The sequence below is a fragment of the Mobula birostris genome, chromosome 8 (genome assembly GCF_030028105.1).
Source record: "Mobula birostris isolate sMobBir1 chromosome 8, sMobBir1.hap1, whole genome shotgun sequence".
Lineage (NCBI taxonomy): Eukaryota > Metazoa > Chordata > Chondrichthyes > Myliobatiformes > Myliobatidae > Mobula > Mobula birostris.
In genome coordinates, this window is record NC_092377.1 from 31417755 (window position 1) to 31429813 (window position 12059).

At 40.4% G+C, this 12059-nt stretch overlaps 1 protein-coding gene across 4 annotated transcripts in view; it reads right to left on the bottom strand.

The window, feature by feature from the left end:
- The window catches only part of msh2 (mutS homolog 2 (E. coli)), a 74172-nt gene that overhangs the window by 33938 nt on the left and 28175 nt on the right, over positions 1-12059 (bottom strand). For 2 of the 4 annotated variants that reach the window (XM_072264952.1, XM_072264953.1), the window contains exons 8-10: positions 7697-7806; positions 3785-3908; positions 559-709 (exon numbers count right to left, since the gene is read on the bottom strand). In XM_072264952.1, coding sequence (XP_072121053.1) covers positions 559-709; positions 3785-3908; positions 7697-7806 — 385 coding nt within the window. Of the gene's footprint in view, positions 1-558; positions 710-3784; positions 3909-7696; positions 7807-9558; positions 10086-12059 lie in introns of those variants that run through there. The other 2 variants (XM_072264954.1, XM_072264955.1) reach the window with 2 other exon arrangements.

Below are 12059 nucleotides of genomic sequence, written 5' to 3' on the forward strand. Positions count from 1 at the left end.
TACATTTCCTTTAAACTAATGAACTCATTCATGCCCCTCTGAAAAGTAATCAGGATGCCATACTGGGTGGCTCGGCCAGCATTCCCCTTAACCCTGCTTTCAAGGTCCACGCTAACCACACTGCCATTAAGCAGAAGCGACAAGATCAAATGCAGTATGCAAGCTGCAATATAACCTAGTTCAGCATGTGCAGCACCAGCAAAAGAACAGACCAAAAAAACCTTTCTAGTCTGGACAGCTGAGCTCTTCAACTGAAATCACATACTTCAGTGATTGTAACAATTTACCTTGCTCGGGCAGCTTCATTCTGAACTGAAAAGTTAGTAGTAAAAAGTCCTTGTTTACTCCAGCTATGTTTAATCACAATTCCGGAATGTGTACCCATGTTTTTGAAACAAGTTCAAATTCTATCCATATAGCTCAACGTCAACTTGCCTACAGTGACAAGCTTGATGCAATATAACTTTCAAAGAAATCAACATTCACAAAGATTGTTTTGGGTATTCATCCAAATTATCAATGATAAAAGCAAAGGACCAAACAAAATACAACTCTAACCTATTCGTGAACCGGACTCCATTCTTCTGAATATCTATAGTGTTAAATTTCTTATTGTTACGAAGGACCTTTTCCTCCTTGCAGGTGACGCGGAAGTAATATCCCAATTGAGCATTTGACTCCAGTTTCACAGTCTTTCCAGCTTCGAGACCTACATAAAAATTAAGGAGACAATTAAAGAAAACTGTCCCACAGGTATCCAATTACAAAATGTTCATTTTTAAATTAAATTTTCTTCATCACTCGCAACACAGTCTTTCTCAATCTTAAACTGTGGTAAACAAATCTCATTTACTAAATCACATCAATTACAAAGATCAGTGGTTCTGCCAACAGAAAATTCTGGTGTTACTTGTAGTTCAGTTGATCTACTCTCCACAATAGCTTTGTAGGGCAGAAAGAGATAAAACAGTTGGATTTCAAGTTGCCAGTTATGGGAGGTAAAAAGAAAACAATTGAAATCTCTCCTAGCTTCCACAAAGCACATGATACAAGCTTATTACAAAACTTTTGATAAAGTGTCTTCCAGTGTAGAAAAAAAGTGCAACAGAAAAGATGCAGTGCAAGTTTATTTTAACTCTTCCCACTATAAGACGCACTGTGGAAGAAGTCTGGTTCATTTCTTATCCAGAAGCAGACAAAGAAGGAAGCATGGAAAACCCTTAAAAACTAAATCTCCTCCAGTATCAGTATTGATTAGGTAAACATTATTAAAAGAGCTTTATTTTTAATATATTACTTTCAGAAAGTATTCTACTTCAATAGGATAAGGAATTATTCACCCCTCACATTTCACCAGGGTTCTGAGCCTTTTTCCATAACTTACATGTAAACCCTAGGCAAACTGAGTGGCTTTTTACTGAAACATGTTCTTTCTTGAAAGCCACTTAAATCTGCCTTACTGTGGAGTGAAAGTTCACAGGGTTGGTTTAGGTTAGGGAATCCCATAATTACAAACACTCAGTAAAACTATGTGGTTTCCTCATTTCATAACATACGCTGCCTTTGTGCAACTGCATTTCTAATGCTAATGCCTATCAGTAACTTTGATCCCTTGAATAAACTTGCTTACAATGTGGAATACACTCAGTAACCACTTTATTAGGTATATCTGTACACCTCCTTGTTAATGCAAACATATAAAGAGCGGATCATGTGGCAGCAACTCAATGCATAAAACATACAAATATGGTCAAGAGGTTCAGTTGTTGTTCAAACCAAGCATCCGAATGGGAAAGTAATGTGATCCAAGCCACTTTGATTGTGGAATAATTGTTGGTGACAGACAGGGTGGTATGAATAGCTCAGAAACTACTGATTACCTATGATTTTCACACACACCAGTCCCTAGAGTTTACAGAAAATAGTGTGAAAAACAAAAAACATACAGTGTACGGCAGTTCTATAGGCAAAAAATGCTTTGTTAATGAGAGGTCAGAGAAGAATGGCCAGGCTGGTTCAAGCTGACAGGATGGCAACAGTAAACTCAAACAACCACACATTACAACAGTGGTGTGCAGAGGAACAGCTCTGAATGCACAACATAATGAACTTTGAAGTGCATGAGCCACAGCAGCAGAAGACCACAATGATACACTTGGTGGTCACTTTATTAGGTACAGTAGAAACCTAACAAAGTGGCCACTGAGTGTATATCATTCTTTGTCATTTGCTTAAGCCACTTTCCACTATATTATGTAATTAATCTCAAAAAAGAGGGATAATTTATATTGTCTACTATAGTGTATTAGAAACAATAAGAGTAATTGCAGCCCATTTTCTCTCCCAATTTTCCACACCAATAAGGAAGTCCCTTGCCAGTTCTCAAATCTCCCCACCGGATATTGGGAACAACTAATGTCAGACAAGACCCTAGTTTTCAATATTAACAACCTGCAGATTAAAGCAGTAAAACAGTACCCTCCAACTCCATACCTAATGTTTCACAGTAGTACTGTCACTAAGGAAGGATGTAAGATTACAGGCAGGTGAAGCTAGGTAGGGTAGGTGAGCAGAGTTGGAAGGCTTTAGCATGTGAATGATAGATGAGGCAGACAGAGAGAGAGGAAAAGGGGGGGGTGAAAATGAAGCAAGGTGAGGGAGGGAAATGTGAAGATGGAAGACAGCTGCTGGACTAAGATGCAAAAATGCAAAAAACACAAAACATTGTCACAGATGGATTCAGATAAGTACAGAAGATGAGAATGGAAATCATTCCATAACCTACCCGTAAACCCTAGGCAAACTTTGAGTGGCTTTTCTCTGAAACATGTTTTTTCTTGAGAGCCATTTAAATCTACCTTGCTGTAAAGTGAAGAGAAGGGAGATGTGACAGCTGGAACTAGATGGGGGTGGTGGGGAACCGGTGTGTGCAGTGAGTGGATGGAGTCAGCAGGAGGAATGAGGGCAAAAATGGGAGGACCAGAGGATGAGAAAGAGAAGGGGGAGGGGTTGCTGGGAAGGGACCTAAATAATCCTTCTAGACGAGGCAAATCTTTGGTTACATCTCCTCTGGAAAGTGCCAGGGTTAGGAAGATTTGGGCTTGGAGGGATGAGCAGAACTTGGAGTCATGGAGTTTCCCTGCAGAAGGCAGAAAGGGGTGATTGTGGGATCTTGTTGTAGCTGGTGGAAATGACAACTCATGGTATGTTGGATGCAGAAGCTCATGATCTGAAAAGTAGGAACAACGGGAACTCACTCTGGTCTATCTGGGAGGAGGCAGGGTGAGAAGATGAGTATAAGAAACAAGAGTAGGAGTCCACCAACCACAGCAGAAGGAAAGTATGATTGCCAAAAAAAAAATTTCAGATATCATGTGACACAAAACCTCATCTTGCGAGCAGATGTGGCAAATGGAGAAAATAGGAGAAAGGAATGGCATCCTTCCAGGAGACAGAATGGGAGGAAGTGCCATCCTGTGGAGAGTCAGTGAGTTTATAACAAGTACTGTACTCGTGGATATTTTGTCTCCTGAGTTGGAGCCAGTGAGATCTACAAAATGGAGAGAATTGTCAGAAATGGTCCATAAGAATTTGAGAGCAGGCTGGAAGTTGATGGCAAGGGTGATGTGCTCCTGGGAATGTTCCCCTTCCCACCCTCCAGATTCTAGCATCTGTGGTCTATTTTATCTTACTATTGATAAACATCTTAGGAACCTTTATTAAAGCTACAAAAGAAAAATTGCCATTGGTGTTGTTGTATGAACAAAAATAATCTATTTTGTACCTAACTCTCTGGCTGCTTGGTTGAGAGCTGACTGCATACTTTTCTCCAGGTCATCCATCTTCTCCCTCAGTTCAGTTAGATTTGGATCAAAAGATGGCTTAACCAGAAACTCATGATTTTCCACCTGTTAAAATCAAGTGATTATGTTCAATGTTGAGATAACTATCACAAAGTTATCTAATTGATTTATCATCACAAAGGACATTTAGCACACAGAAGCTCTTGCACTATTTCTGAGGTTGGGAAGGGAGAAAGGGGGAGAAAAAATATGTTGGAATTACAGATTAAGCAGCTTCTCTGAAGATAAAGTTGGTGATCTTTCTGATGAAAAGGAAATTGATCATATTAACTTTGTTTCTCTCTCTACAGATGCCTGATCTGCTAAGCATTTACAGTATTTTCTGTTTCTTGAAAAAGCTCTTGACATTGATTACGAGGTAGAAGTAGAAACACAGAAAATCTACAGCACAATACAGGCCCCTTGGCCCACAAAGCTATGCCAAATATGTCCTCATCTTAGAACTACCTGGCTTACCCATAGCCCTCTATTTTTCTAAGCTCCTAAAAGCAAGAACAAATCTCTCTATCTTAAATGGAATGATTAATATTTCAGATGTTTGTTATTATACACTAGAACAGTAATCCATCACAATTCTTTCTTTCAATTAGAGGAGTATTTGGAAAAGATTTGAGAGCAGATTTTCACATTTTCAGGGAAGATGCTGAAGATGAAAGGACTCCAGAACCACAAATAACTCAATAACTAAGGAAGTCAAACAAATCAACAGAATCAAAACTCAATAACCTTAAGATAATAAAAAAACAGAACTGGACTCTAATACAGACAATAAAATTGGAGACACAAGTAAATGCAGACGCTATAATCTGGAGCAAAAAAGAACTGCTGGAAGAGCTAAGCAGACCAGGCAGCAGACATAAAGGGAAATGCACAGTCAACTTTTCATGTCGAGTTACATCATTTGAACTGAAAGATGAAGTGGAGGCACAGTAGTTATATTCAATGAAGGGAAGAGGTGGAGGAAGAGTAGGCAGGCATTAAATCTGGGGAGGAAATAAATGGAACGGAAGGATAGAAATAACCACAAGGCTGGGAGGATTTAGGTGAAAGTAACAAAGCTGTAGAAAAAGGAGTATGATGGAACTAAATAAGGGAGGAGGAGTGGGCAGATGAAAACGGGTGGGTGGGGGTAGAGAGGGCACAGTGGAAGCAGTGTGTAGCAGAAGGGCAGATGGTGTAGGCAGAGGTACCATTGCACAGCTGGGAGAGGTGTTTTTGGATGGTGAATGAAAATAAAAGGCTCTTTTCAGACAGAAGGAAAAAAACAATGGCAACATTCAGGGAATTATTCCAGTGTTCTTTCCTACAAACATGAAAAAGAAAAGCAAATGCAGTTTACTGGGAACACCAATAATGAAGCATATGCTCACCTCTTGCACATTATTGTGCAATGTCCTATCACAGACTAATGAAGGCCATTTCCCTTCATCCTACAGCACCTCTGCAAATGGGAATTGGGTTCACTGAACCATGATACAATAAAAAAAAAGGCAACAATAATGCACCACCTACACAACAGGTTCAAGCAAGCACTCTCCAGGCAGACTTCTATCCCCAAGTCCAATCAACAGCACCTTAGGGAAAACAAAACACTCAGAAGCTGGCACAGTCTCATTAAGATAAAACCAGCTCCAAGTCAGATATTAGCAGTGCAGTTAAAGCAACTTCTGATCATCACAGGCATTTCCATGAATTGCATGCAATATGGATTTGACTGCACACCCAAAGCACTATTTTGATGTTTATATTAGAACTCTGCCCTCAAACCATGATACAACTTTACAATATAATGAGAGGAATTTAATTAGCCTTGCCAAACTTCATTTAGACATTTGAGAAATAAATTAATTTACTCACTTTAAAGGTTATTAGAGAATTATTTCCTTCTTTTTACTCTCCACAATGGCTGGATTAATTAATTACACTCATTGAAAGACACTGCATAATTAGCAAATCTAATTTTATTGAATACACAGAGACTCTTAGAACGCTACTAGAATGCCACAAGAGGTGCAAGTATGATCTCTGGAAAGCCATCTCTCAGGTGAAGTGGAGATTCCGGACTAGACTGGGATCAATGAGGGATGCTCAGCAGTTGTGGCTCAACCTCCTATAAAGCTAAACCTTGCAACATAGTGGACAGCAGAGCTTCGCTTCCAGGTGAGTTCAGAGCCTTCTATGCTTGCTTTGATCACCAGAAAAGGGTGGAACCATTGCTCACTGATCCTTTGGTCTGCCAATGATCCTTTGGTCTCAGTATCTGAAGATGATGCGCCTTCAAGAGAGTGAATCCAAGGAAAGCATCCAGTCTGGACAGAGTACCTGGCCGAGTACTCTAGACTTGTGCCAACCAACTGGCTGGTGTATTCAAAATACATCTTCAAGCTCTCGCTCCGGCAGTATGTGTTATCCACCTGCTTCAAGCAGTCTTCAATCATACTGGTGCCCAAGAGTGTGGTAACCTGTAATGACGAAGTGTTTTGAGGGGCTGGTTTTGATGCATATCAGCTCCTGTCTGAGTGGCGACTTGGATCTGCTCCAATTCATCTAATGAAACATCTGCTGTAGACCTGTTGCTATCTCATTGGCTCTTCACACAACCCTGAAACATCTGGGCAGTAAAGATACATACAACAGGATGCTCTTTATCGATTACCACTCAGCATTTAACACCATCATCCACTCTAAACTAATCAGTAAACCCCAAGACCCGGCCTCAATACACCTTTGTACAATTAGATCCTGGATTTCCTCACCCCAGTCAGTTTGGATTGGCAAAAACATCTCCTCCACAATCTCCATTAGCACAGGAGCACCACAGGGATGTGTTCTTAGCCCCTGCTCTACTTGCTTTACACCTATGACTGTGTGGCTAAGTACAGCTCTAACACCATACACAAGAATACTGATGACAGCACTGTTGTGGGCTGTATCAGCAACCAGGAGGGAGATTGAAAATTTGGCTGACTGGTGTAATAGCAACACACTCTCACTCAATATCATTAAGACCATGGAACTAATAGTACACTTCAAGAGAGAAAAACCAGAGGTCCATGAGCCTGTAATCATTGGAGGATCAGAGGTGGAGAGGGTCAGTAACTTTAAATTCCTGGGTGGCACTATCTCAGAGGACCTGTCCTGGACCCATCATATTCATATAATTGCAAAGAACGAACAACAGCACCTCTACTTTCTCAGGAGTCTTCAGAGATTCAGCATGTCTTCAAAAACCTTGCCAAACTTCTATAGATGTGTGGTTGAAAGTGTGCTGACTGGATGCATTACAGCCTAGTATGGGAACATCAATGCCTTTGAGTGGAAAATCCTACAAAAGGTAGTGGATTCAGCCCAGTATTTCACGGGTAAAACCCTCCCAACCATAGAGCACATCTACATGAAACGTTGCTGTAGAAAAGCAGCATCCAAAGATCCTCATCACCCACTGATTTCTTGCTGCTGTCATCAGATAGAAGGCATAACAGCCTGAGGACTCACACCACCATGTTCAAGGACAGTTACTATCCCTCAAGCATCAGGCTTTTGACAAAAGGGAATAACTATATTCATTTAAAGAGTCTTTTATCTTTGTATTTCATGCTCGTTTATTGCTATTTATTTAATATCTGCATTTGCAGGTTTTTTTTTTACAGTTACTGTTCTAAAAATTTGCTAGGTATGCCTGCAGAAAAAGAATCTCAGGGTTGTGTGTGGTGACACGTAGGTACCCTGATAATAAAATTTACTTTGAACTTTAAACTCTTACTTCCACTTTCCAGAGTTTGATTACATCTGTAAGATTTTTATATATCAGCTGCCTCAACTATGTCACATACCTGATTTAGATCCAATGTGGTCTCAATTAACTCCTGAAACTTGGCAAAATCAGAGATAAGGTCAGTCAACGGGGAGATAAATACAGCTTTCAGTAACATCTGGTGTGCTCCTGTGGAAACAATTAGCAGGAATTATGTTAGATAAACTAAGGCAGTAACATAGAGAAGAAAGATCTATTTTAATTAACAATACATTAATGAAAATTCTAATAGTTTTCAGCATTTCACTGAATGACATTATGGACTATTCATTGTACAATTAACAACTGTTATCTGTATTACAAAGTTCAAAGTAAAAGCTATTATCACAGTACATACATGTTACCACATACAACCCTGAGATTCTTTCTGTGGTAACATGTACAGTATGTATTCTTAACAGTTAACACAGTTATCTAGGTCTTGTTCCTACAGCAAAAACAGGTGAAGGCAAATGTGAAACTAAATGCAGAAATCTATATCTCCTCCACAATTTCAGAAGAGGGAAACCAGAGGTCCATAAGCCAGTCCTCATCAGAGGATCAGAGGTGAAGAGGATTAGCAACTTTAAATTCCTGCGTGTTACTATTTCAGAGGATGTGTCCTGGACCCCGCAAGTAAGTGCAATTGCAAAGAAAGCATGACAGCACCTCTACTTCCTTAGGAGTCTGCGACATTCAGCATGACATCTAAAACTTTGACAAACTTCTATAGATGTCTAGTGGAGAGTGTATTGACTGGCTGCATCACAGCTTGGTATGGAAGCGCCAATGCCTTTGAATGGAAAAAAGGTAGTGGATTCGGCCCAGTACATCACGGGTGAAGCCCTCTCAACCGCTGAGCACATCTACATGAAATGCTGTCATAGGAGCAGCATCCATCATTAGAGACCCTCACCAACCAGGCCATGTTCCTTTCTTATTGCTTCCATCATGTAGAAGGTGCAAGAGCCTCAAAACCTGCACCACCAGGTTCAAGAACAGTTAGTACCCCTCAACCATCAGATTCTTGAATAAAAGGAGATAATTACACTCATTTGCCCCATCACTGAGATCTGTTGTGAGCCCAGTACACAAGTGCAATTATGAAGAAAGCACAGCAGCTCCCCTACATCCTTGGGAGTTTGTGACGATTCAGCACAACATACAACATTTTGACAAACTTTCTATAGGTGTGTGGTGGAGAGTATATTGGCTGGCTGTAGCACAGCCTGGTATGGAAACACCAATGCCCTTGAACAGAAAAATCTACAAAAAGTAGTGGACACAGCCTAGTCCATTAAAGGTAAAGCCTTCTCCATCATCGAGCACATCTACACAGAGTGTCACAGGAAAGTAGCATCCATCAACAGGGAGTCCACCACCCAGGTCATGCTCTCTTCTCGTCGCTGCCATCAGGAAGAAAGTACAAGAGCATCAGGACTCACACCACCAGGTTCAGGAAATATCAGGCTCTTGAACCATAGGGAATAACTTCACTCAACTTCATTTGCCCCATCATTCCCAGAACCAATGGACTCACTTTCAAGGACTCATCTCATCTTTCGTTACTTATTTATTATTATTATTTTTTTTTGTATTTGCAGTTTGGTGTCTTTTGCACACTGAGTGAACACCGACGCTGGTGTGGTCTTTCATTGATTCTATTATGATTATGTAACGTTCCGTTATATTGGCTCGTGTATGTCTAGGGGAAATCCTGCCCAGCACCTGCCTCAACACTCCCCTCAGGGTCAGTCGCCGCCCGAATCAATCACAAACATCAATCATCAGCCAGCACATCCAGTAAATTTTAACAAATACACTTTATAGATATTACTAATTCTATGACATTAATATGCATTTGATACAGAGAGGAAAGTAATGGAAAAAAAAGGCGCCAACACTTATCAAGGTCCAAAGTCCAAGTTCTTCGCGTGCTACCGTTGGAGCTCAATTCGACTTCAGACGACCACCCGAATTCCGTCGACTCACGGCTCGGGACCACCCTGAGTGATCGACTGGAGCCTCTCCACACGTCCGCGTTCCTCCTCGTCTCTCCTCCGACTCCCCGCCAAAACTCAGTCCACAGTCATATCATACAGCATGGCACCCGAAAACAAAACGATACATAACCACCCATTGGCTAATAGAACCTTGTTATCTCATTTTAAAGTAAAACAAACTGTTAGCGCAAACTCTCTGCAGCGTTAAAACACAACAAAGCCGCATTCCCCAGATTAACATAACAAGATCGCCATTTTAAATGTAACAAAAGAAAGACCCCGTACAATTATTATTCTATTACAGGTTTATTGAATATGCCCACAAGAAAATTAATCCCAGGGTTGTGTATTTCCCCAAGACATTTTGCACAATACTGTACGTAATTACATGTACTTCGATGAAGATCATTAAAGTTGGTAAAGAGCAGCCTCATAACTGGCAGAGCTGAGAGAGTTCAGAAAGGCAGGGTGCCATACTGGGTTTGCAGCAAATGATGAGTCAACCCACACGAGAATTAATCTGCCAGATGTCATCCTTACTATTCGGTTGCAGATACTCATTTTCTTTATAGTATTGGCAGGGGAAAGTATGGATTGCAATGCAAACTCCTAACTTTACCATGGACTGCCTTCACTATGTTGTTGTTACCATCATCATGCTGAATGGAACAGACATAGAACAGATATGGATGCTCTAAAATGGGCATCAGTATAAAGGTACAACAGAATGGAGCCTTGGAGCTAAAGCACATCATATTACTATCAAGCCAGAGGAGAAAGACTCAATGGTTCAATGAAGAGTGCAGGAGAACTTTGAAAACAGTGGCCAAGCGTACCTAAAAGCAAGCTGTCAACCTGACAATGCTGCAACCAGTACACATGTACTGAACAGCAAAAACAGCATGCAACAGACAGGACCATGTAATCCCATAACAAATGGATGAGATCGAAGTTCTGTAGTTATTATTGTATGCAATTTGTTGAAGGATATTTAATGAGGAGCCTCCATGGATATTTCCAGCTTCAGCAATGGATCAGGTCAGTAAATGCCAATTACAAAAACTACAAAAATACATAAAGCACTCCAACTGTTCACCATGCTCCAGAACTCCGTAATCATTAGAATCAATTATGCCAGCCTTAGTACATTAATGCAGGAGTTCCCTGAGGCAATCCCTGAACTCACACAGCTTCAGCTGCTTCAGTAATGTTTTATCTTCAACAATAAGGTTAGAAATGAAAATGTTTGCTGATGTTGGCATAGTGTTCAACTTTCGTTTCAACTCTGTATAGATAGGCAACGAATGAGAACCGGTAACATTCATGTCACTATTTCCAACAAAGAATCTAATCACCTATTCTTGAAATTTAATGTCATTACTATCACTTAGACCTAACCATAAACTTCCTGGGGATCATGCTTGACCAGAAACTTAATGGACCAAAGAAATACCGTGACTTCTTTATTATGTATTTGTCATTTGTAAGTGCAAGCATCGTTGTTACGGTCAGCATTTACGGCTCATCCCCAATTGTACTTGAGAACATGCTGGTGAACCCTCTTTTGAGCTGCTGTAGTTCACCAGGTGGAAATACTCTAAAACACTGTAGGACAAAAGGCTCTAAAGGTAATGCGCGCTTCATTTGCACTTCTTTCAATCCAGTGTACTGCATTCTATGTACACAACATTGTTTTGTCTGCACTGGGTAACTGCTTTGCGGAGCACTGCTGTCAGTCTGCAAGGATGTCTCTAAGCTTCTTCTTGCCTGTCAGTTTAAAATCTCTGTTCCACTCTGATCTGTCCGTCTGAAGTCTCCTAAACTGTTAAAGCTCAGCCCAATGTTGCCACTATCTTTATCTAAATGGAACAAATGACTTGGAATAAAAATGGATACTCAACTGGATCACCTTCACTCACTATCAAATTCTAACTTCCAGTTTGCATCAGAACTGGTTAGTTCTGCTGTAAGTTATCCATTGAACAGAATTTACTCAGTTTTCCTTTCTCTATTAGCATGGGCTAACCTACTGAACATTTCTTAGTTCTACACTTTGCAGCTTTTACCTTTGTCTGTCTGTCTGTGTTCTCCCTTTCACTAACTGCCCTTGTTTTGTATTTCTTTGCTCACATCCTTTTTCCTAACTGTTCTCCAACAGGTGACATCATCTAAAGTGCATTCCCGCCAGTGTCACACTATCAGAAATATTCCATAGGTCTTGTATCTCCCCTACCTTCACTGCAACTTAAAGCTAATTTTTTTTCTTTCCCAGATCTGACAAAGGATCTTTGACCTGAAACAGTAACTCAGATTCTCTTTTCATAGATACTGTTATGCTTCTCTAAGATTTGAAGATTTACAGCATCTGCAATTTTTTTTTAATGTTCTATGCAGAATACC